Source organism: Meles meles, chromosome 1 (genome assembly GCF_922984935.1).
Source record: "Meles meles chromosome 1, mMelMel3.1 paternal haplotype, whole genome shotgun sequence".
Lineage (NCBI taxonomy): Eukaryota > Metazoa > Chordata > Mammalia > Carnivora > Mustelidae > Meles > Meles meles.
Window position 1 is genome coordinate 22,913,325 of NC_060066.1, and position 22,720 is coordinate 22,936,044.

Genomic DNA, 22,720 nt, shown 5'->3' on the forward strand with positions numbered 1-22,720 from the left:
TGATTGAATTTACTGTTTTACTTGGGGTGGCAGTATTTCTAGTAGCCTTTACTTAGTCCCCATGTAAGCTGGCATTAATGCTCACTCCTCCATCCCATCCCCACCTCAGTCTCAGTGTTGTTTTTAAAGTCACCTGTTGGGAGGGGCGGAGAGCTTATTTTCCTTCTTTGGAAGAGTTATAAATGGAATCAGGAGATAGAAACTTATATAGTACAATGCAATTATATTGTTATATGCACAGTAATAATAGAACACCCAAGATTACCTTTTCTTGAAATCTAATTTCTGTAGCTTGTCTCTTTCTTTATTGAATCTGTTCTTTATTGTACAGAATATAATTAGCTTATAGTTTTAGTATCTAAGAAGTATTTTTTTTCTTTGTAATCCTTTTTCATGGTAGATTGTTTTTTTATATTCATATTCATACATATAAATTTGGTTTCATGAAATGGATGTTACAGATTCATAGGTTTTATTTTATTTTATTTTATTTTATTTAAATTTATTTATTTGACAGAGAGATCACAAGCAGGCAGAGAGGCAGGCAGAGAGAAAGGAGGAAGCAGGCTCCCTGCTGAGCAGAGAGCCTGATGCGGGGCTCGATCCCAGGACCCTGAGATCATGACCTGAGCTGAAAGCAGAGGCTTAACCCACTGAGCCACCCAGGCGTCCCCATAGATTTTATTTTTTAGTCACACATACAACCTCTAATCCCCTTCTCTGTTTTTCTGATTCCCCCCTACTCCTGATATGGAGATGAGCAAAGGAGGATTTATACAATACTTAGAGACCAAGTTAATCAAGGCCAGTTTTCCAAAAACTTTTCCTTTGCTCGAGACAAATGCCATGACATCTCCATTCTCCATAGCACTTCTGAATAACAGGTGATGGTGAAGATGTATTGAATTCTTCTTGAGGTTATTTAGTACATCACACCCTTGCTGTGAATGATTTCTTCTAATCTTCTTTTAACTACTTTCTGAAGTGTAGGTATTGTTTTTTCCTCTTAATTTACAACAGAGGAGATCTGGACCAAAATAATTTTGTTGTAGGTTATACAACTAATGTATGTTAACGATGGTATCTTGGCTTGGGCTGCCATAACAAGCAGAGTAGACGGGTGGTTTAAACAACAAGAATTTATTTCTCACAGTTTTGGAGACTGAAAGACCAAGATAGGGAGCCAATAGGGTTGACACTATTCACTGTGACTTCGCATGGCCCCAGTCCTGCCTGTGGATGGATATGGAGAGAGAGGAAGGGAGGGGAGGAAGGAATCAAACTCTGTGGTGTCTCTTCTTAGTGGTGTCTAAAGGGCACTGATTCCATTGTGAGGGCCCCACCTTCATGGCCTCAACTGAACCCGATTACTTTCTAAAGACCCTGTCTCTAAATACCGTCAACTTGGAGTGTTAGGGCTTTAACATAAGAACTTGCATAATTTAGTCTGTAGCAGATGGTATTTAGACCAGGTTGGCTACTTCAGATTCTGAGTAGTCTGGTACCCTGTTCTGTTTCCTGCTCCCACAGTTTAGGAGTGTGTAGTGCCCAGGTCATTTGATGACCATGGTAAATGTAGGCAAGTTAGCCAGCAGTAGAAAGTTCTGTTGATAATGTATGCACATACAGCTTTCATGTCATATATATTGCACACTTTTGTCAAAAAACATAGAAAATAAGGGCAAGAATAAGTAAAAACAAAAGTCATACATGATACCACTCCCTGGAGAACTACTGCCATTATCATTTTAGCACATTTCTTTCTAGTCTTTCTCCTTACAAGGAGGGAGCAACCTAGGTTGGTTACATACTGGCATTTATATGGTTTATTTTATTTATTTTTTTTAAAGATTTTATTTATTTATTTGACAGATAGAGATCACAAGTAGGGAGAGAGGCAGGCAGAGAGAGAGAGAGAGGAGGAAGCAGGCTCCCTGCCAAGCAGAGAGCCCAATGCGGGACTCGATCCCAGGACCCTGAGATCATGACCTGAGCTGAAGGCAGCAGCTTAAACCACTGAGCCACCCAGGCGCCCCTATATGGTTTATAGTTTTAAATTCTTTGTTTCCTAGTGTCATCTCATGAACATATTCCCATGCCATTTGTAAATTGTTTAGAAACATTCTAAATGCCTTGGAGAAAATGAATTTGAGACCAGTTCAGAAGGTCAGTGGCTATATGAGCTGAGTGTGGTCAAGATTGATGACTTAGATTACCCTTAGTGGGGGGCAAAACACAAAAGTAGTAGGGTTTGTGGGTGGGACAGTTAAAGTCAGTATGTATGCTTGTAATCTGTAGTATCTTTGAGACTTTTCCCTGAAAATGCTCAGTAAGCACAAAGCCATGTGGACTGGAGATAAATTTTTTAAATTGCTATTATCATATGGTTGGAAGTGGAAATCACCATTCTCCAGCTGCAGAAATTAAAGCTCAGAGAGATAAATGCATTAACTACCACCAGCTTGTTGGGGAGCCATACTGAAGAGGGTACTTTTTAGAAAACGGTGTCACTATAATTTTATGAGGCTCCCAGCACAGGTGGTGCTCAGTAAATGGTTTCAGTACAAACAGTTTGTTTGTACTTTACAAGCAGTACCTCCCCCAAAGTGATCATTTGTTCTCTATATTGAATATTGACTGCTTACTGCTAAAGCATCTCTTTCTACTGGAGTTTGAACTGGTAGGGGTTGAAACTCCCCCCCCCCACCCAAGATTTATTTATTAGAGAGAGAGAGGGAGAGTGCCCGTGCAAGGTGGAGGGGCAGAGGGAGAGAGAGAGGGAAACTCTAAGCATACTGTGCTGAGCACAGAGCCCACGCGGCGCTTGATCCCAGGACCCTGAGATCATGATCTGAATGGAAACCAAGAGTTGAACACCCAACAAATTGTGCCACCAGGCGCCCCTGGAGATGAAACTATTAATTCATTTTGGCAGCCATTAATTATTTTTTTCTTCTTCTTCCTCCTCCCCCTCCCCTCTTCTTCTTTTTTTCTTCTAATTCTTCTTCCTGTTTCATAACTTGTATAGACTATTTTGTGTGTTATAACAAGTACTCATGAGGCCATTCTTTCCTTGTTTTACATTAAAAACTTAGATTTATAGGAAAGGTAAATCAGGTGTGATCATTCTATAACAGAAATGTCGTCTGTTTCTCAAAAAATTGCATACTAGTTTTGCTTTGAAACCCCACATGAAAATTTTGTATTAGGGATAAGTACTGGGGAGAGTCTTACTGACTTTGAGATCTGATCTTTTTCAAACCCCTTGAATAATGTAAATGACCAAGTTTCCCTTAATGCTCTGATTGCCAGAATGCCTAGAGCCAAATTTGTGTATTTTAATAAAAATATCTGTGGTTTACTTTGTTTTGTTCAGGTCTCTGCCTCACCTGCAATTTCTGCTTTATGTATTCTAATTTATATTTTACCTAGTCTTGATTTCCGATGATTTTTGTGTGTGTGTGTTTTTTTAAAGATTTTATTTATTTATTTGACAGAGAGAGATCACAAGTAGACAGAGAGGCAGGCAGAGAGAGAGAGGGGGAAGCAGGCTCCCTGCTGAGCAGAGAGCCCGATGCGGGGCTCGATCCCAGACCCTGAGATCATGACCTGAGCCGAAGGCAGCAGCTTAACCCACTGAGCCACCCAGGCACCCGATTTTTTTGTGTTTTAAAGCAAGCTAATTCATGTCCTTTGTGGACATAGTAACATGGAGATACATATATATATTTATAAAATTAAACACACACACACACATATGTAATTTACTAATAATTGTGACCTCTCTAGTACATTTACTAACAATCATGTTTTTGAAATATTCTGGTTTTTTTTTTTTTTTTTCATGACTACTTTAAGTACTTAATTTTGGGCCAGTATTAATCTAGTACCTGATATATATAGCTGTAAATATGACAGAGGTATTACTTGTCCTCAGGAAAGAGCCTGTAACCAAGTATGAAATAATGATTTTTCTAAATCCAGAGATTCTCCTTTGATCTTCTAACATATCATCCTCTTAATTGTAGCAAGAGGTAGCAGTGGTCAGTAGGCTGCTCTTCAGGAGAGAGTTCTTACGGTGATGGTTAAAGAGGTCTCTAGCCTTTGGTCCTGTCCAGGTAGATCACTTTGTATAAACAGATCTCAGATGACCTATAGTTACCTTATTAGTTACTGTCTATCATCCACTTACCTGCATGTGTTTTCATGACCAAGGGCATTAATGTTACATATATTTTAAATCTCATAACCTCAAAGACATAAGATCTCTTGGCTATGTTTCATGATTTGGTTGAGAAGATAGCAATATGAATTTGTTATAGGATATACATACTATTTTCTGTAAAGAGTCCAGTTATTTCATAAAATACTTTTTGAGAAACATTAAAACCTCAGAAAACCTGATTTCCCCTAATTTTCAAACTCTTAATAGTTTTAAAAGATAGAGTGGTTGCCCCCCACCCCCATTTCCTTATCTTCAGCTTGGCATTCAGAAGAAATTTGTCAGAATTCATAAACACTTTAAAGAAGAAATTAAACCACTCAGGACAAATGAACTATCAAATATTTCTGTAAGATTAAGGAAGGCAGTATTTTCTTATTTCTTTTAAAATAAAACAAATTAGTTTTTAGGTAGTGTAGAATATATATCAGGCACTTAATGTGAAAAATGAACTGTTACCAAAATCCTTAAGCATTCACGGGGTGGCCTTAATGACAGATGTATTAATTGGAAAAAAGAATGAATATATGTACAGACCGGGTGAAGAAAATATAGAAGTTTTAAGAAATGTGTACTCCATAGTTCTCTCCACCCAAAGAAGACTCTTATTTAAGTCTTTTTTCAAATGCACATTCTGTTTGCTTAAATCTACATCTGCTACTAGCTTTGAACACTGCCTGAAACGTATGTGCAGCTTGGCAGAAAGTCTGATATGAAGAGGAAAGCACAGAATAGTTGTCTTGTTAAATAATGAGGCAAAGCCTTCACAGTTCATAGCCTGTCAGTGTTCACTGGTGTCCCACGGTGCTGCTGGGAAAGAGGCTTGTAATTATTTACTTAAAAGTCCTACTTAGGTTAGCCCTCGAGCTAAAACAGGAGATTTTGATATATTCCACTTGCCTGTCATGTTTGTAGAAATCATTGATTTGTTTCAGAGTTGTGGGGTTTTGCTTGTTTGTTTGCTTTTAAAACCATTTGTATCTCTTGATTGGACTTAGTAGGTTTCTTTGCTGCAAAGAACCTCTGCTAGATCTGGTCTCTGTTCCCTTGATGTGTTTGTGCAAGTCATCTGTGATCTAAACCAGTTCTTAGTTACAAAGTAGTATTAGCATAAGTTTCAAATAGTAACATAGCAGTGTTTTAGGAGTTTGATTACATATTTGTGATAACTATGCACTTCAGCATTTACAAATCTTTTTTTTTTTTAATTCTTGTTCTTTTTTTTTTTAAAGATTTTATTTATTTATTTGACAGAGAGAGAGATCACAAGTAGGCAGAGAGGCAGGCAGAGAGAGAGGAGGAAGCAGGCTCCCTGTGGAGCAGAGAGCCCGATGCGGGGCTCGATCTCAGGACCCTGAGATCATGACCTGAGCCGAAGGCAGCGGCTTAATCCACTGAGCCACCCAGGCGCAGGCGCATTTACAAATCTTTTAAGGTAGCTTTATCACTTAAACTCTTACTGGTATTGCTAAATTATTGGTTGATTTAGTGGTCAGACATGCACAAGCTGTGTTATCTCAAAACCTAGAAATTGTATATTTCTGTTGTGTTTGTGTGTATTGACACACAATACACTGTATTGACTGAGTATTGACTCAGAAATAATTTACACTCTACCAGTAAGAAGAGGTGAAATTCTTTAAGTGCGTAGTTGCCTAGGCTTTGAGGTCAGAGTGTCTGAAGTCAGATTGAGTCCTGCCACTTTACAAGCTGTGGTAAACAGTTTTTCTAAGTGGATTTCAGTAACAGTGATTAGCTCATTGGAGTTATTGTGAGAAATAGTCAGATAACATATGTAGACCACTTCACAGGAAGTCTGACGTAGTAAGTGCTCATTAAGTGCTAGTTTCTCTCCTGGTGTTTAGCTCTACCCTTTCTCTCTAGGCTATATATATGTATACTTTTTATATAATTTTGTCATAATTTATTTTAAAATAATTTGGATTTAGTCGATACAGTATTAAGTTATTAAATGAAACCATATGTCTGTTAAATTGTCTTTAATTTCTAAAATTTAAATTAGGTTGCTTTGTCTTTTTAAAAGTTCCCTAATACATCTATAAAACACTCCCCCCACCCCCCTCTAATCTGACAGACATTATCTCGGGTTTTGGACTATGCTACAGCTTTAACTTTCTGCCTTCAGCTCATCTCAGCCTAGCCAACTGTGGTAATTCTTTGTTCTTGTTTTTCACTGAGAAATTGTTTCAGTAAGGCTCACTTAATAAAATAAAAAAGAAGATTTTAAAGATGAGGGTGAGGAATTGAAGAAGAAATAATGCTGGTTAATCATTCTACTGAACTAAAAGCTTCTAATTTCTTGTCCTTCTCAGTGATCTTCAGGAGAACTCAGAACTTAAGCTTTTTTTGTTGTTTGCCAGTGTAACTCCAGATACAATATTTAAATATAAAACAACATATTATTTTCAGTGTTTTCATATTTGGAGATAAAAACAAGAGAAAACCTAACAAATTGTGGTGGATTTTTGAAAGGAATAGTTATTGGGCAGCCTGCCTCAGTTAAGACAGTTTTAGCTCTAGGCAATTTAAAATTGACTGTTTTGCAAAGAGGATATCTGGAAAAAGTGAATATGAATATACCGGTGCCAAACTTTGAACAGTTATTCAGTGTTGTAAACCAGCCTCTCCTTTGCTTGGGAGAGGCTTAACCGATGAAGACAATTGTCGAGGTTGAAGAGATTTATGAAACTTCAGCTCATTTTTATAATCCTTCCTAATTTTGTAGCACCACCTCAGCTGCATGTTAAGTATTGCTTTTGTGTTAGTAATTGGAGTTGGCTTAATAGTAACTACCAGTTTGTTCCTGATCCTGACTTGGCTGTGCACTGTTTCTCCTCAGTCAGTAGTGTGTTTGCTTTTTAGACTAAGAATGCTTGAAAATTAAAAAGTTATTTCCTGAACTTTTCACAGTTCTGAGCTGAGCCCTCCTGTTGGATATGACCATGATTTAAGAATAGTCCCCTCCAGGGGCGCCTGGGTGGCTCAGTGGATTAAGCCGCTGCCTTTGGCTCAGGTCATGATCTCAGGGTCCTGGGATCGAGCCCCGCATTGGGCTCTCTGCTCCGTGGGGAGCCTGCTTCCTCCTCTCTCTCTCTGCCTGCCTCTCTGCCTACTTCTGATCTCTCTCTCTGTCAAATAAATAAATAAAATCTTAAAAAAAAAAAAGAATAGTCCCTTCCAAAACAGTTTTTCCTCTTGCTATTCATCTTTGGGAACTCCCCCAGGAATATTTGGTTATTAATTCAGAAATGAATATCGTTGGTTGAAATTCCTGCTTTTGGGCTTCTTTTTGTTAAATATCAGAACTTTAGAATAAAAGTTAAGTGTGCCTAACCCTGAACCAACTCTACAAAGATGCCAGGAAATGCTTGCTTCTTACTTCATTGACCTGCATTAACTCAACAGGAGGGAGTTGTGGTATTTCGTATCAAGGACCCTTATTTTTTCTTTTCCTTCTCTTTTTTTCCTTTTGTTTCTTTTGCTGTGATTCTCATGAGTTTTGAGGTGTGAGGCACTCCCTAGACAAGGGTGATGCCTAGGACATCTTCTGTGCCCTCCTGTTAAAACTCCAGCCCACTCAAGTGAGTCCAGCTGAGCAGGAGAAGCAAATATGGCTCTACCTCCCACTCACCCAGAACCTGTGGACTGGGACAAGGCATCCTCAATCCTCATAGCTACTTCCAGAAGGCATGAGCTTCCCCCCCCTCCCCTGTTACCTTAATGTTGTAGCTAAATTGGGTCTCTTGTATGTGCCTGAAGTGCCCACCCCAGTATAACTCCTGAAAAAACTGGCATAGCCACAAAAGCAATGGCATTCACCTGGGAGATTAGAATCTCCAGTGGTTGTTCCTTATTTCCTCGGTAAAATTTACTGGGACATCATCATTTCTTGATTTTTTCCTTGTGTCTTCCATAGGCCAGAGGGTAAATAAGTAGGAGTTAGTTGGTGTGGCAGCTCAGATCATTTGATTGGTGGTAGCTGCCAGAATGTGGTTTTGAGACCATTTTAATAGGGTAGTCTGCGGTACATTTCTTATCCTTACTTAGATTTGCGAGGATACCTTTGCAGGGTTTGATTTTGTTTTTCTTTTTCTTTTTTTCCTTTAAAGATTTTATTTATTTATTTGACAGACAGAGATCATAAGTAGGCAGAGAGGCAAGTGGCCGGGGGTGGGGGTGGGGGAAGAGAAGCAGGCTCCCTGCTGAGCAGAGAGCCCTATTAGGGGCTCCATGAACTGAGCCGAAGGCAGAGGCTTACCCCATTGAGCCACCCAGGTGCCCCTGGTTTTGTGTTTTTTGAAAACCTAGGTTGGAGGAGGAAGAAAGGAAACACTGTGTGGGTGAAGGGAGATAAAAGTCACACATATTTGTCACCATTAAAAGGGAAGACACAGAACAAAAAGTCTACAGAGGAAGCAATTTATTTGGTAGGCTGTGAGGTTTTATTTTTCTTCCTCAGCGTATATATAATAGAAAAACATATCACTTAATTTTTTTTTGTTTTTTTTTGTTTGTTTTTTGTTGTTACTGAATTAAACTTATCTCTTCAAACTGTGCACTTACTGGAGGCTCATATGAATGGTCCTGGGAGGACTGGGTCTCAGTGCGCCCCGTCTTTACTTTGAAGCTCATCTTTTAACAGATCACTTGCAGTTCTTTTATTTTTTGTTTTTTAAAGAGAAATTGATTTATTTTAGAGAGAGTATGAGCGGGAGGGGTAGAGGGAGAGAAGAGAGAATCTTAAGCAGCCACTGTCCTAAGTGTGGAGCCCTATATGGAACTCCGCATAGAAGCTGACATGGGGCCTGACATGAGCTCGATCTCAGGACCCTGAGGTCACTACCTGAAGTGAAACCAAACAGTTAGATGGTCAACCGACTGCACCACCCAGGCGCCCTAACACTTGCAATCCTTTAAGATCCTTTGTTTCTGTGTGTGATACCTCTGAGAGGACATTCCTTAAGTTGTGTGTTTTTTTTTTTAAAGATTTTATTTATTTATTTGACAGAGAGAGATCACAGGTAGATAGAGAGGCAGGCAGAGAGAGAGAGAGGGAAGCAGGCTCCTTGCTGAGCAGAGAGCCCGATGCGGGACTCGATCCCAGGACCTGAGATCATGACCTGAGCTGAAGGCAGCGGCTCAACCCACTGAGCCACCCAGGCGCCCCTAAGTTGTGTTTTTTAATTTTTTGAAGTTGGGGTGGTAAGTCCAAACCAAAATAGAGAATATCTGGACATTTCACATAGAATAGGCCCTGGCCTTTTTTTGTGTGTGTAATAGTGAAATTCCAGTGCCTTATAGATTTTTAGAAGCAATTTATCTACTTAGCTGTTTTTTTCCTGCCCCTTACATTTTAAATATTTATTTGCCATATTTAGGTCATATGAAAACTCATAACCTTAAGAATAAATTTTTATTAAAGGCTTGCAAGCTTATCTACTTCTCAGTTCTTAAGAAGTAAATACATTGGAGCAGTAGTATTTCCCATAGAGTGACAAGCCTCCTATCCCTTAGCCTCTTTCTAGCTGAGAGGAAAACTTCATTTTCATTCTTGTCTAAGAGGCTGTAAAGTAGATAAGATTCTGGGTAAAGAAGGAATTTGTTTGCTACAATAATTATTTATATAATAATTATTATATAAATTATAATCATATAACATAATTATATAATTGTAAGAAATAATTTTGTTTGTGACAATAGATTTTATAATAGCATTTTCATAGAGTTTGTTTTACCTCCTGCATCCTGAAAATGCTATTATAAAATCTATTGTGTTCAGGCAGACTGGGGAGAGACATAGTAAGATTGCTGTCTTTTTCCCAGAGAAATGCATTTTTTTAAGTATTAATGCATGCTGGAGCCTCTGCTTTAGCCTCTAGAAAAATTATTACTTATAATTAGCATATTTGATGAACACTGTGGAGTCATAACATTTTGACTGTGATGTTCTCTCTGGTCTTTCTGGAGATGGGAAGGCTGAGCATCAGAAAAGGATCATTAACTGGACAGCAAGATTCCTCATGGGGAAAATCTTAAGTGCTAGTATGAGAACCTATATCTCAAGATTCCAAGTCTTCTTTTTTCCTACTGTTGCAAATTGAATCTAACTTCTGCTTATATTATACCTAAATTGTACATTGGCAGATAGTTTGGAAATACTGATTTAAAAACAAAATCATTCTGTAAAATCATGTTTGTGCTGTCAGTTGCTTGGTAATCTCTCCCCATCTCCTTCTCCCTATTCCTTTAAAATGAATTGTACTAGCTCCTTTTTAACTTGTGATTTAATGGGTGATTTTACTAACAGAGGGAATTTTAAAGCAGAAAGAGGCCATAGCAATGGTTTCAAACTATGTTTATGTGTTTGATATGTATGAATCTGTTAAGCTAGATGGGAAGGAGGTCTGTTATGTCCTAGAGAGATAAAAATTCAAGATAAAAGGTAATTGATAGAAGATTATCATATTATTTTTCTACTGCTGCTTCTTGAGGCCATCATATTGTATATAAGAAGAAAAACTAAAAAAACCAAACACTTGAATAGCTGAAAAGTTGGCTACCATATTTATTATTAGAAATATAACCTTCCTTGGAATAAGCAGATTTATAATATTTTCACCCAGTAACAAATGTTTAAAAATAAGATTGTGACCATCTGAGTGAGGTTCTTTTGTACTTTATGATCCTGAGTCTTGTTTGCTTTATAAAACCATAGTGCTATAACCAAGGAAATGACCTTTATAACTTTATTTTTGCTAAAACCTGATTAAGAGTTTTAAAAATTAAAGGTTAGATTCCAAGTTAAGCAAATATATTTACTCCACATAGTTGTACATTCATTATAATAGAAATAATTTGGACATTCTGTTGACTATGGATTTTCTCCTCTGTTACATATTTGCTACTCATTATTGGGCTATATTGCTTTTTAAAATCTTTTATTTATCATAGTCTCAGTTTGCACCTATTCTAGTAATATTGCTTTAAGTTAATATACATTATAGTCATTAACTTGATGAAAGTAAAAGTCTTTCAACCTTTTCATGGTGATTAACCTATAACTCCAATGAAAAACTAATATCTGTTACTTAACAGAAAAGAACACACAAACAAGAAAAAAGAATTCTTTTTAAAATTTAGCATATGCAGCAGGGGGCACCAGATGAAGGCAAAAATGAATTCTTCTGTTTTAAATCAGCTACATTTTGTATTCTGTTCATGTTTAACTAATGTGGCAGTTAATTGTTTTCCTATTCATTTTCTTGGTGATTTTAACTTCTCAGTTCTAAAAACTGTATTGGCGAAGACATTGATAAGTATTCTCACTTTACTAATTCAAATGAAATGTCTTAAAAGCAACTAGTTTAGCAATTATATAAATTTTTTCTTGAACATTTACTATTTTTAAGTGTTTAAAGAAGGGAGGGTAAACCACATTTAATAAATAATTTCTTATTTAGAACAGGGATTATTACTGTGTTTTTAGTAACTTTTCTACAGTATGTTATTTCATTAATGAATAAAGGAAAGCTTCAGTGATTTGAAATGATTTGAAAGCTTAAATTCGTTTTCAGTACATGTGAACTGAATGAATTTTAAATCTGGAAACCTCTTCCCTTTAGCTAATAAATAGTTGTGTAAAAAGTTGTTTCCCAAAAGGCTCTCTTTTACTATTTGTGGCATCATTAAATGGTTTTTCTTTTACCCCCTCCTCCCTATCATCTAGTTCAATATCAGATGGAAATGATGCGCAGCCTTCGCCATGTCAACATCGACCACCTCCACGTGGGCTGGTACCAGTCCACGTACTATGGCTCGTTCGTCACCCGAGCACTCCTGGATTCGCAGTTCAGTTACCAGCATGCCATTGAAGAATCTGTCGTTCTCATTTACGGTTAGTAGGAGTTTCCTTTATTATTCTTTTCTTCCTTTAATGTTATTACTACTATTTTTGCTTTCTGTCTTTCTGCCTCTAAGAGCGGCCTGGCAGGCCTTTTCAAGTAAATACCAACCCTGTTTCTGCAGCAGCCTCCGCAGCAGCTACGTCTAGACAGGGTTTCCTTCTTTCTGTTTATTTTTCTTGCTATCAGAGCCCTGATGTGTACATTTTGGAATGCTGGAGTAGCTGCTTCATTTTTATTCCTCCATCTCCCCTCCCTCATTTGAAGGGGCTGGTGGAACTAGACCAGATGTCTAACAAACCCCAATTGCTAGAGTGTCTGGCTCTGTACGTGACTGACCAATCATAATACAGTGTGCCAAGTTTTTTTTATACCTCTGACAGCAGCGTACAAAACCTGGACTGTTTCTTAGCACAAAGATTTTTTTCTTTCGGCCTGTTTAATGGTGTTTCCTCAAGCTCTCCAGACCAGATGTTCTGTGCTGTATCAGAACTGTAGGCAATTTAACAGCTTTATAGCCTTCCCCCTCCCCAAACACTCACAGTTTGCCATATCTGGCAGACTTGCATATAGTTTCCAGCTGAGAAGTAAATGTAACGTCCTGAGTATCTGTCAGAAAAAATACTAATGAATACGATCAATCTTATGAGCTGCCCCAAAATTGTTTCAGTATGTTAACAATTGGATTACAGTAAAGAACAAGTTGTTAAAGTGTACTTATATTGGCTGGAAACATTGCATCATCAGACCTTGATGAATTTTCCACTTGTTTCAATCTATTTTGGTTTTCATTTTATCACCTATTGCTAAAAGTTTCACTGTGTTAAGTTTCAGACAACATGAATGTTAACACAGGTTTTAGGCGAGTATTGGCATGCCGGAGCCGTTATCATGCCGCGAGTGCTGAGCTCCCTTACTCATGGAGTGTGTAAACAGCTATTTTGAAAAAATGAATTTCTCTGAAACGAAAAAGACACTTTTGTGATAGCACTTTTTAGTCATTTTGTTTGTAGAAGCTGTTTTAACTAAAAAATTTGGAAGGCAGCTATGCTCACCACTATACCACCAACGCTGCACTTAACTAAAAAATTTGGACAGTGATTACTAGGATGGATAAATGTCGTTCACAGGGCTATTCATTTAAATTAGTCGACTGAACTACACAAATGCATGCAGTGTATTTTCACATTTAATATTCATTAGTATTTTTTTTCTCCTTATACAAGATGAATATAAGGTGTTTAGAACATATGAGATGTTTAATTTTCATCAAGATTTCTGGTTCAGGCTGACAAATAGATTTGAAAATAACTGCATTTTGAATCTTTTTTTACATTAGGGAGGAAGTTATTCTATCAATTTCGAGTAGGGTGATAGGGTTCCGACATTTTCACTTAACTATTTGCTATACTGGTTTTAATCTGCTTCAGATTGAGTTCTGATCTTTTATTTTGATCTTCATTTTGCAACAATTGTATGATAAGTGTCACTATGCCTCGAACCAGTGTCATTCAAGCAAAGCACGGGCAGTAACAAAATTGTTAGTAAATTCTTTCTCTTTTCTTTATTTGAGATCCCATAAAAACTGCTCAAGGGTCTCTCTCGCTGAAAGCATACAGACTGACTCCTAAACTGATGGAAGTTTGTAAAGAGAAAGATTTTTCTCCTGAAGCGTAAGTGTTTGGAGGCCTATGAGGCGTATGGTAAAGCATTGCCTGTTTTCCTTTTAAGATTTTAGTTTGCCACATTTATTGAATCCTTGGTGCTGGTGGTGTGGTAATGCTTTTGCCATGTGGACGGTAGAAGTCTTTCGCATGGCTGAGTGCCACTTGATTTCTCCCTTTCCATGTTTAAACTGTTCTTTATGGAATGTCTCATCTGTTGTTCTCACTAGGGGTGAATTCAGTTGGAGTGGGAATTAATTAGCTGCTGAATTTGAAGAAAAAAAATGATCAAATAGAGGGAGGTGGGATGAGTGACCGGCGGCTGTCAGACTGTGAGAGCTCTGTTGTCAGGATGATTATGAGCTGTATGTCTGTCTTTCTGAGCGCCTGTTTCATCATGGGGGCGGGGATGGGAAGGAGGTAAACATTTTAAGGTATCAGTAAGGAACGTGGCATTTTGGAAATTTTATGGGTGATAGGTATGCAGGGAATTAATTGGTAAAGCTGTTTCATGATCTTACATGATGGCATTGGAATATTTATGTTAAATTTTTAAAAGTTCAGAATTCTTTCATTTTCTGTTAATTATGGAAATTTTGATTTCTTATTAAATTAAAGTTAATGGCTTTGATGTCAGTAGGGCAGACAGTTTTTTGCTGGTGTCCAATAGCTTCTAAAGAAATTAAGATGCAAAAGATTTTAAACGCTAACTCATGAACAATTCCTGGGTGTGATAGTTAGAACTAAACTAATGAGAAATTGTATCCTTGCTGTCTTCCGAACCATTGTATATAGGATATCCTGTGAGTGTTCTGCTAGTTGTTAATTTCAGGCTGGTAGGCTTTTAAAATGAATTTTCATTTGGTAGGCTTTTAAAATGAATTTTCCAAGAACTGAAGTATTTCTCTGTTCTAGCTATTTATTTTAAATGTTTTAGAAATAGATTACATAGCATAACTTCCCACGACATTTACATTTTAGTATCAGGGAAATATTGAAGATACCTGATTATAAAGGAAGAATAGTTTCTTCTGCCAAGAATCTTGTTTTCTGGGCTTTATAGCTCAAACTTGGATTGTTTTCAGTATTATTCAAATCATTCGACTTATGCTTGACTCTGTAAAACTAGTTTCTTTCTCTTTTTTAAAGAGTGCTAATGAAACAAAGATCCTGGAGAGGGCCTGTAATTAGGGAAAATGTATGAAATAGTCAATTTAACACTTACTTCTGACCATCAGACTAAAGTATTTTTAACATGCTTCACAGATTGAAAAAGGGAAATATCACCTTTGAGCACATGTTTGAAGAAGTGCCGATTGTAATTAAAAATTCACATCTGATCAACGTCCTAATGTGGGAGCTTGAGAAGAAGTCAGCTGTAGCAGATAAACATGAATTGCTTAGTCTTGCTAGCAGGTAAGTGGCCCTAATGTAAAGTCCTTTTTTAATCACTTTCTACAAAAGATTCTTTCACTTAGAATTTAACCCATGGATCAAGAAAAGAATTGCCCAAGTACATTTTGAGGTTCTTGAGACATATATAATGACATGTAGTATTTGTCCAGCCCTGCTAAGATCCCAGGAAAAAGACCAGACTGACAAAGTGGAACAGTATTTGAATACTAATAATTCTTGTTGTAAGAACCCTCTGATGCCTTTGCTGTATTATTTTTCCCTTTGATAAGGCCAATGCCCATGGGGGGGGGGGTGGTTTCATGGGGGCTTAGCTTTATTTATTGTACTCTGTGCCTGGAAGCTTATAGTATCATGTCCAGATATTTAGTAATACTCAGGAAAAATACGAAAATGCTTCTTTGTTTTACTGGTGGCACTTGCCTTGTTCAGATGCAGACTCTATTAATAGTGAATTTCCAACGTGGATTTTCAACTGAAATTAGAATTTTCTGAACCTGACATTGGCTTTTGCTGTCTTAGACAGGGCTGACATAATTTCCTCCATTGTGACTGCTTTAGCTATCTCATTGCTGGATATTATTTACTGTATTGGTAAAGTGACTGAGGTATTCCAAACAGATCATTTCCTTTATGGAATTAATATTTCCTTTCCTAGCATTTATTGCTCTTAACAGAAATATAGGCAGAATCGTCTATATAGCTCCTCTTAAGTGCCCTTTAAGCTTGATCTTAGTGATTTCTTTGTAGTGGGAGAGTGCTAGCAGCAGACCTGTAGAATGAAATTAAATAGAGTAGGTAGTCAATCTATATGCGTTTTTTGGATAACTGACCAAAAAAAGGTGTATTTTCTTAAGCAACCAGTTTGGAATAGAGGCTGTTGTTTATCAGTTTTCTTTAATTTACAAAAGAACATACAAACTTTGCACTTCTTTGTTATAAGACAAGTAGGGTAAACCCAGGAGGACCAGAAAGCCCAGTATTGTTCTCCGTGCTCTGGGATGGGTAGGACCATGCTCGAAGTACCCCTTTGTATTGCATGAATCCATCATAGGGCCCCTGGACAGTCTGTACAGAGGAAGGAGATGGAAGCTGCATGGTAAGCAGAGTGCTAAGTGATACAGCCAGCTTGCGAGGCTAATTTGGCACTGAAGAGTGTACTGTTGACTGCAAACATATATTCATAATAGTCCTTTAATTTGTCTCTTAGAAGGTCATACTTTTCTTTATTGCTTTTACAAACACTCAGCACACCTGTATTTAAAGCATTGCACCAAGAACATTCTTTAGCACGCAAGGTTACAATTTGATATATTAAGTATATATAGTTACACAATTATTTTAAATTTACTACCTGAAAGCATTTGCTTATATAATTTATGCCTTCAGCTTTTCCCAAGCGTATTGAGCATGCAAAACAAGTATAGCCCTTTTGTGCTTTCAGTTGCCAATGAGCCGGTCTGTAGTGTCTGTTTGTCCAAAACAGCATTTATAATAACCACGAGGATGTTCCCAGTTTGCAATAGCAATTAAGATCTAGACAATTATTTTATTATAACTTTTATATTCTTCTGTATTTTCTATGAAATAGAAAGAGGGGCCCTTTCCTTTTCATGTGAAATTTAAAAGGTAAATTTGTGTTCCTGCTGGAAGGAAAAAAATGCAGCAGCCCTGAAGCAGTACCTATAGTGAAGGGCTATTACATTCATCAGACTGAGAGTCCTCCTCTAAAAGATGGAAATATCACCTTTGTACATCTCAAATTTTAATTAATTTTAACGATTTATTTATTTGTTAGCGAGCGAGCATGCAAGCGGGGGAAGAGGCTAAGGAAGAGGGGGAGGTAGAGCACCTCAGGCATACTTCCTGTTGAGTGGAGCCCGATGCAGGGCTCCATCTCACAACTGTGGAATCATGACTCAAGCCGAAGGCAGATGCTTAACCCATTGAGCCACCCAGGCGCACTTCAAATTTTAAATTCTTACATCAATAGCATGATGGTAGTCAGGCCTGTCGCTATAAAATTTTTTCTAACCAACCACATCAGAAATCATGCCCAAGAAGCTCCTCAAGTTTTGCTTGGTCTTACTTTTCACAACCCGTATTTGGATACCACTTTTTTGGTTTACCTGATATGTTTGTTCTAGCCTGTGAATAAAACATACTACATTTCCGTTCATTTAAAAAATTTTTTTTATTTTTGGTTTTAATTTTATTGCATGGAAGTTCTAAGCAATGGCTGTTTTATAACAGCCTTTATTAATTTTTTAAAGTGTGTTATCCAAGCCTTCAGCTTTTTGCACATGAAGAAACAATTCTGTTTTTATTTCCTCTTTAAACAAGTAAACTGAGGGTGGGCATTCTGTGTTAAGGATAAATTGATACTACAGCCAGAGCAGACTTCTCACTGCATGTCTTGGTTCACATCTGTTTAAGTGAGCTGCTTTTCAGTTTTGTTTCCTTGACAATAAAAGAAAAGGCTGTATTATTGAGACTCCTAACAGTAACTCCCTGGTTCAGAATTCTGGCTGAATTGGCACTGAAAAGATCCCCATAAAGTTGCTCCTGGTAATGGACCTGATTTCCTGTGAATCTTATCTCTGAAATAGGTATTCATTCCTTTTGCCCTTCAAGATCTGTTGTACAAATTTTTGAGTATTCCTTATTGTGTATATTTTTGAAGAACATCGTAGTAATAAAAATGTTATGAAATGTTCAAAGGCCACGTATCTTGTGCTTGTTGTGTTCTTTCACTAATTACATATATTTAACAATATATAAGGATAGTACTATATATTAAGGACATTTTTGGTGTAGATCGACAGGTTCTATTCTAGTAGACCTTTCTCATTGCTGTCATCAGAGTAGTCAGTCTCCAGGAGTTAAGGTGTGGGAACAAGTAATAGATCTCTCTCTCTTTGCATTAACGCTCCTGTGTGATTTTCTCCAGCATTACTACTTTCCCCGCTCCCCCACCCAATCACGCATTTGTAGGGTTTGTGGTCCTCTTTCTCTTCTCTGAATTCCTTCTGCACTTCAGCATGTCAGTGACTTATTTAACAAGTAATTGCATAGTAATGATAGCATTTCTTGCTAGCTCTCTGGGCCTCAGTTCTTCCATTGATAGAAAGGAAAGGGTTGGTGCCCCTCCTTAAGACTGTCCCTTTCCTGTCCATCAGGCCATCTCAGGATACAGCTGGCTTCTTCTCCACTCTCCTTCCTAAGATACCTTCAGTTGCTCTCCTTATACTGGCTCTTTTCTTTGAGGTTTTTGGACTTGTTTCTCCTGTTAAAAAAAATTGAAAATGTTCAACTTCGCACAAAGATTGAAAGAGAACAATCTGATGAACACACATAAACCTTTTGCCTGGAGTCACCCGTGGTCTATCTTGCCACATTTGTACTTGCTCTCTGCCTATGCACATAAGTGCGTCACTTTTTTTTTCTTTTCTGAAGCATTTGAAAGTAAATTCCTGATGTGACTTTTAAACCCTAAATATTTGAACACACTTCTCTCAAGAATAAGGATGTTTAAATATAAGTCTCCCTCATCTTAAAAAACAAAGTTACCAAAAAAAGCACTTTTTGACCTCATACCAGTTTTATCCATTTCCTCTCACCTTTTTCGTTCATACTCACTTTTTTTTTTTTAAAGATTCATTTATTTATTTGAGAGAGAGAGAGAGTGCATGCGAGTGAGTGTGGGGGTGGTGTTATGGAGCAGAGGAAGAAGGAGAGAGAGTCTTAAGCAGACTCCACTGAGGGTAGAGCTCATGATGCAGGACCCAGTTGGTCTCACAACCCTGAGATCCATGACCTGAGAAGAAATCAAGAGTTGGGTGGTTAACCGACTGAGCCATGTAGGCACCTTGCATTCATCTGTTTTTATAGTCAGGCTTCCTAGTGTTCCATCTACTCTGTGTTGTCAGAGCTCTCACTGAAGTCACAAAGGATGACTTTATCACTGTGTTACTGGGTGTTGTAGACACTTACACATTTGATATGTTGATGACTCTTTTTCTGAAATATCTTGTTTTGGAGTCTGTGCAGCTGCAACTCTGTTAGGTTCCTCTTTGCTCATCCCTGAAGATCAGTGTTCCTCAGTGTCTGTCTTCTCGTGTGTACATTTCTGGGGTGATTTCATCTTATATCTGTGTCTTTTGGTACCATAGGGCAAGGGCCTCGTTATTTCTATTCCTGATTACTTTCACAGTCTCCTAACTTCCTGCTTTTAACCTTTTCCTCTTTTGTTGTAGTGATCTTGCTAAATGCAAATTGTATGATCATATTACTCCTTTGCTTAACTTTTGGGCCGGTTCCCCATTGGCCTTAGAATAGAATTCAAACTTCTAGTCCTGGCTTCCAGGATTCTCTGTGCTATGACTGTTGTCTGCCTCTTAGTTTCACTGCTCTTTTTTTTTCCCAGTCCTGCCCTTCTGTGCAATTCTTCAAAGGCATTATGCTTTTCATGCCAAAGTGTCCAAACACACTGCCTTTACCCAGTGTCTGGCAATGTCCCTCCTACCTTCCTTGTCTCTAGCTTCTCTTCAAAAACTCTAAATCCAGCAGATAATCTGGAAACTCTCATCTGGCTCTGCCAGATTATATTTCATGATTCCATTCTATTAGAGCAATGACACCATTGTGTGGTGTTGATCTGTGTGCATTCCTGTCTTCTCACTAGGACGGGTGGAGTGCAGCAATGTCTCACATAGTTTAATCCTTAGTGTCAGACACAGAGTGACTAGCAAAGTACGTATGTCCTCAATAGAGTGTATTGAAAGAGTGCATTTAGACCACAAGGTGTTTAGAACACAGTGTCACTATATAATCAGTGGATCTGGACATTTGACTAGCTACTTGGTAGAAAAAAAATCATTTTATTTGCTTACCTTTACCATCGGCCCAGACACTTAATTAGAGGTGAGTTAAAATCAAGCTGTTAAGAAATTAGAAGGGGAGAAAAAAAAGAAATTAGAAAAAAACAGAAACAATACTTAATCTTGTTTCCAAAGAAAAAGGAATATTTTAAAGTTAAAAAATGATTCACAAAATTAAAATGGAATAAGAAAAATATGAAAACTGAATTTGAAAAACAAACAAACCACACTTTTTTAAAAAAGTCAAACATTTGAGGCACCTAGGTGACTCAGTGGGTTAATAAGCCTCTGCCTTCGGCTCAGGTCATTATCTCAGGGTCCTGGGATCCAGCTCCGCATCTGGCTCTCTGCTCAGCAGGGAGCCTGCTTCCCCCTATCTCTCTGCCTACTTGTGATCTCTCTCTCTGTCAAATAACTAAATAAAATCTTTTAAAAAATAAATAAATAAATAAATAAATAAATAAAAATAAAAGAAGTCAAACATTTGAAGAAAAGATTAAGTCATTAGGCCAAGGTTATAAAGATAGTGCCAGACCTGAGATTAGGGGGTACATTTATTTACACACACACACACACACCCATTTCTGTATCTTTCTGCTATTTAAGAAAGAGCCAAAACTTGCTAATTTTCTCCAGGTTACAGATACTGTCCGTTTAGGATCATACTGTAACTGGATTTACTTTCATTATTCCCAGCGGTCCCAGTCTGTTCCTTCCTCAGCCTGTCCCTTCTCTGTAAATGCCATAACCAACATTTGGCATGCTCAAGCCAGGAACCTGGGAGTCAGCCTTGATTTCTCTTTCCTTTCTGCCCATTTTTCTCATGCTTTCCCATGCTTACTGCCACCATCCTCATCCAAGCCACCACTGTTCTCTCTGTAATACCACAGTAGATTCTGTGTGCTTGTGAATGTGTGTGTATGCATGTAGTTTTTAAAGTAGAGCTAAAATTTACATAACATAAAGTCTACCATCTTAACCATTATTTTACATTCCCACCACAGCGTATGGGTGTTCGGTTTCTCCACATCCTTGCCAGCACTCACAATAGACTTTTTTTTTTTTTAATATTTATTTTTATTTGTTTATTTACAGCATAACAGTGTTCATTGTTTTGGCATCACACCCAGTGCTCCATGCAGTACGTGCCCTCCCTATTACCCACCACCTGGTTCCTCAACCTCCCACCCCCCCACCCCCCTGCCGCCCCTTCATAACCCTCTGGTTGTTTTTCAGAGTCCATAGTCTCTCATGGTTCATCTCCCCTTCCAGTTTCCCTCAACTCCCTCTCCTCTCCATCTCCCCATGTCCTCCATGTTATTTGTTACGCTCCACAAATAAGTGAGACCGTATGATACTTGACTCTCTCTGCTTGACTTATTTCGCTCAGCATAATTTCTTCCAGTCCCGTCCATGTTGCTACACAAGTTGGGTATTCGTCCTTTCTGATGGAGGCATAATACTCCATTGTGTATATGGACCACATCTTCCTTATCCATTCATCCGTTGAAGGGCATCTTGGTTCTTTCCACAGTTTGGCGACCGTAGCCATTGCTACAATAAACATTGGGGTACAAATGGCCCTTCTTTTCACTACATCTGTATCTTTGGGGTAAATACCCAGCAGTGCAATTGCAGGGTCATAGGGAAGCTCTATTTTTAATTTCTTCAGGAATCTCCACACTGTTCTCCAAAGTGGCTGCACTAACTTGCATTCCCACCAACAGTGTAAGAGGGTTCCCCTTTCTCCACATCCTCTCCAACACATGTTGTTTCCTGTCTTGCTAATTTCACAATAGACTCTTAACTAATCCCCTGGTTTCTATTCTCCGGTCTGTTCTGTGCGTAGCAGCCAGAGTGGTCATTTTTAAAATTTAAGACAAAATATATCATAAACACATACAACTCAAAGACACCATTTATGTTGGAGTCAAGGGATCTCATTCACACTGTTATTGGGGTGTTTTGTGGTGCAGCTAATGGCTTCCCATCTGTGTTTGTCTGACTTCTGTAACCTGTCGCTGTGCTCCAGCCATACCAGACGTTATTTTATCTGCCTGGTTCTTGCCCATCTCAGGCATTCAGTGCTGATGCTGTCTTCTGCCTAGAATACTTTTTTGCTTGGCTGATTCCTTCTAATTATTTGCATTCAGCCTGTCCTCTCCATAAGGGAAAGAGATAGGGCAGCCGTACTACTAAAGTTTTTCTACCTTTTTTCTCCTCCCCACTCCCAATCATTTGTTTTTGTTTTTGTTTTAAGATTTTATTTACTTATTTATTTGACACAGAGAGAGAGATCCCAAGTAGGCAGAGAGGCAGGCGTGGGGGGGGGGGAAGCAGGCTCCCTGCTGAGCAGAGAGCCCGATGTGGGGCTCGATCCCAGGACCCTGAGATCATGACCTGAGCCGAAGGCAGGGGCTTAACCCACTGAGCCACCCAGGCACCCCACTCCCAATCATTTGTAAGCTCAGTGAAGATAGAGGCCATGAATGTCTCATTCATTATTGTTTCTCTGTTTGCTAACACTAAAGTCAGAACATAAGAGGTGCTTAATACTTACTTGAAATGAATGAGTGAATACTGTTTGTTTACTAGTTCTTTTTAGAGTACAGATTTGTA

General features: G+C 38.2%; 1 protein-coding gene across 2 annotated transcripts in view; it reads left to right on the top strand.

The window, feature by feature from the left end:
• The window catches only part of EIF3H (eukaryotic translation initiation factor 3 subunit H), a 107,017-nt gene that overhangs the window by 79,440 nt on the left and 4,857 nt on the right, over positions 1-22,720 (top strand). For both annotated transcript variants that reach the window (XM_045978336.1, XM_045978326.1), the window contains exons 3-5: positions 11,970-12,137; positions 13,718-13,817; positions 15,075-15,224. In XM_045978336.1, coding sequence (XP_045834292.1) covers positions 11,970-12,137; positions 13,718-13,817; positions 15,075-15,224 — 418 coding nt within the window. The remainder of the gene's footprint in view (positions 1-11,969; positions 12,138-13,717; positions 13,818-15,074; positions 15,225-22,720) is intronic.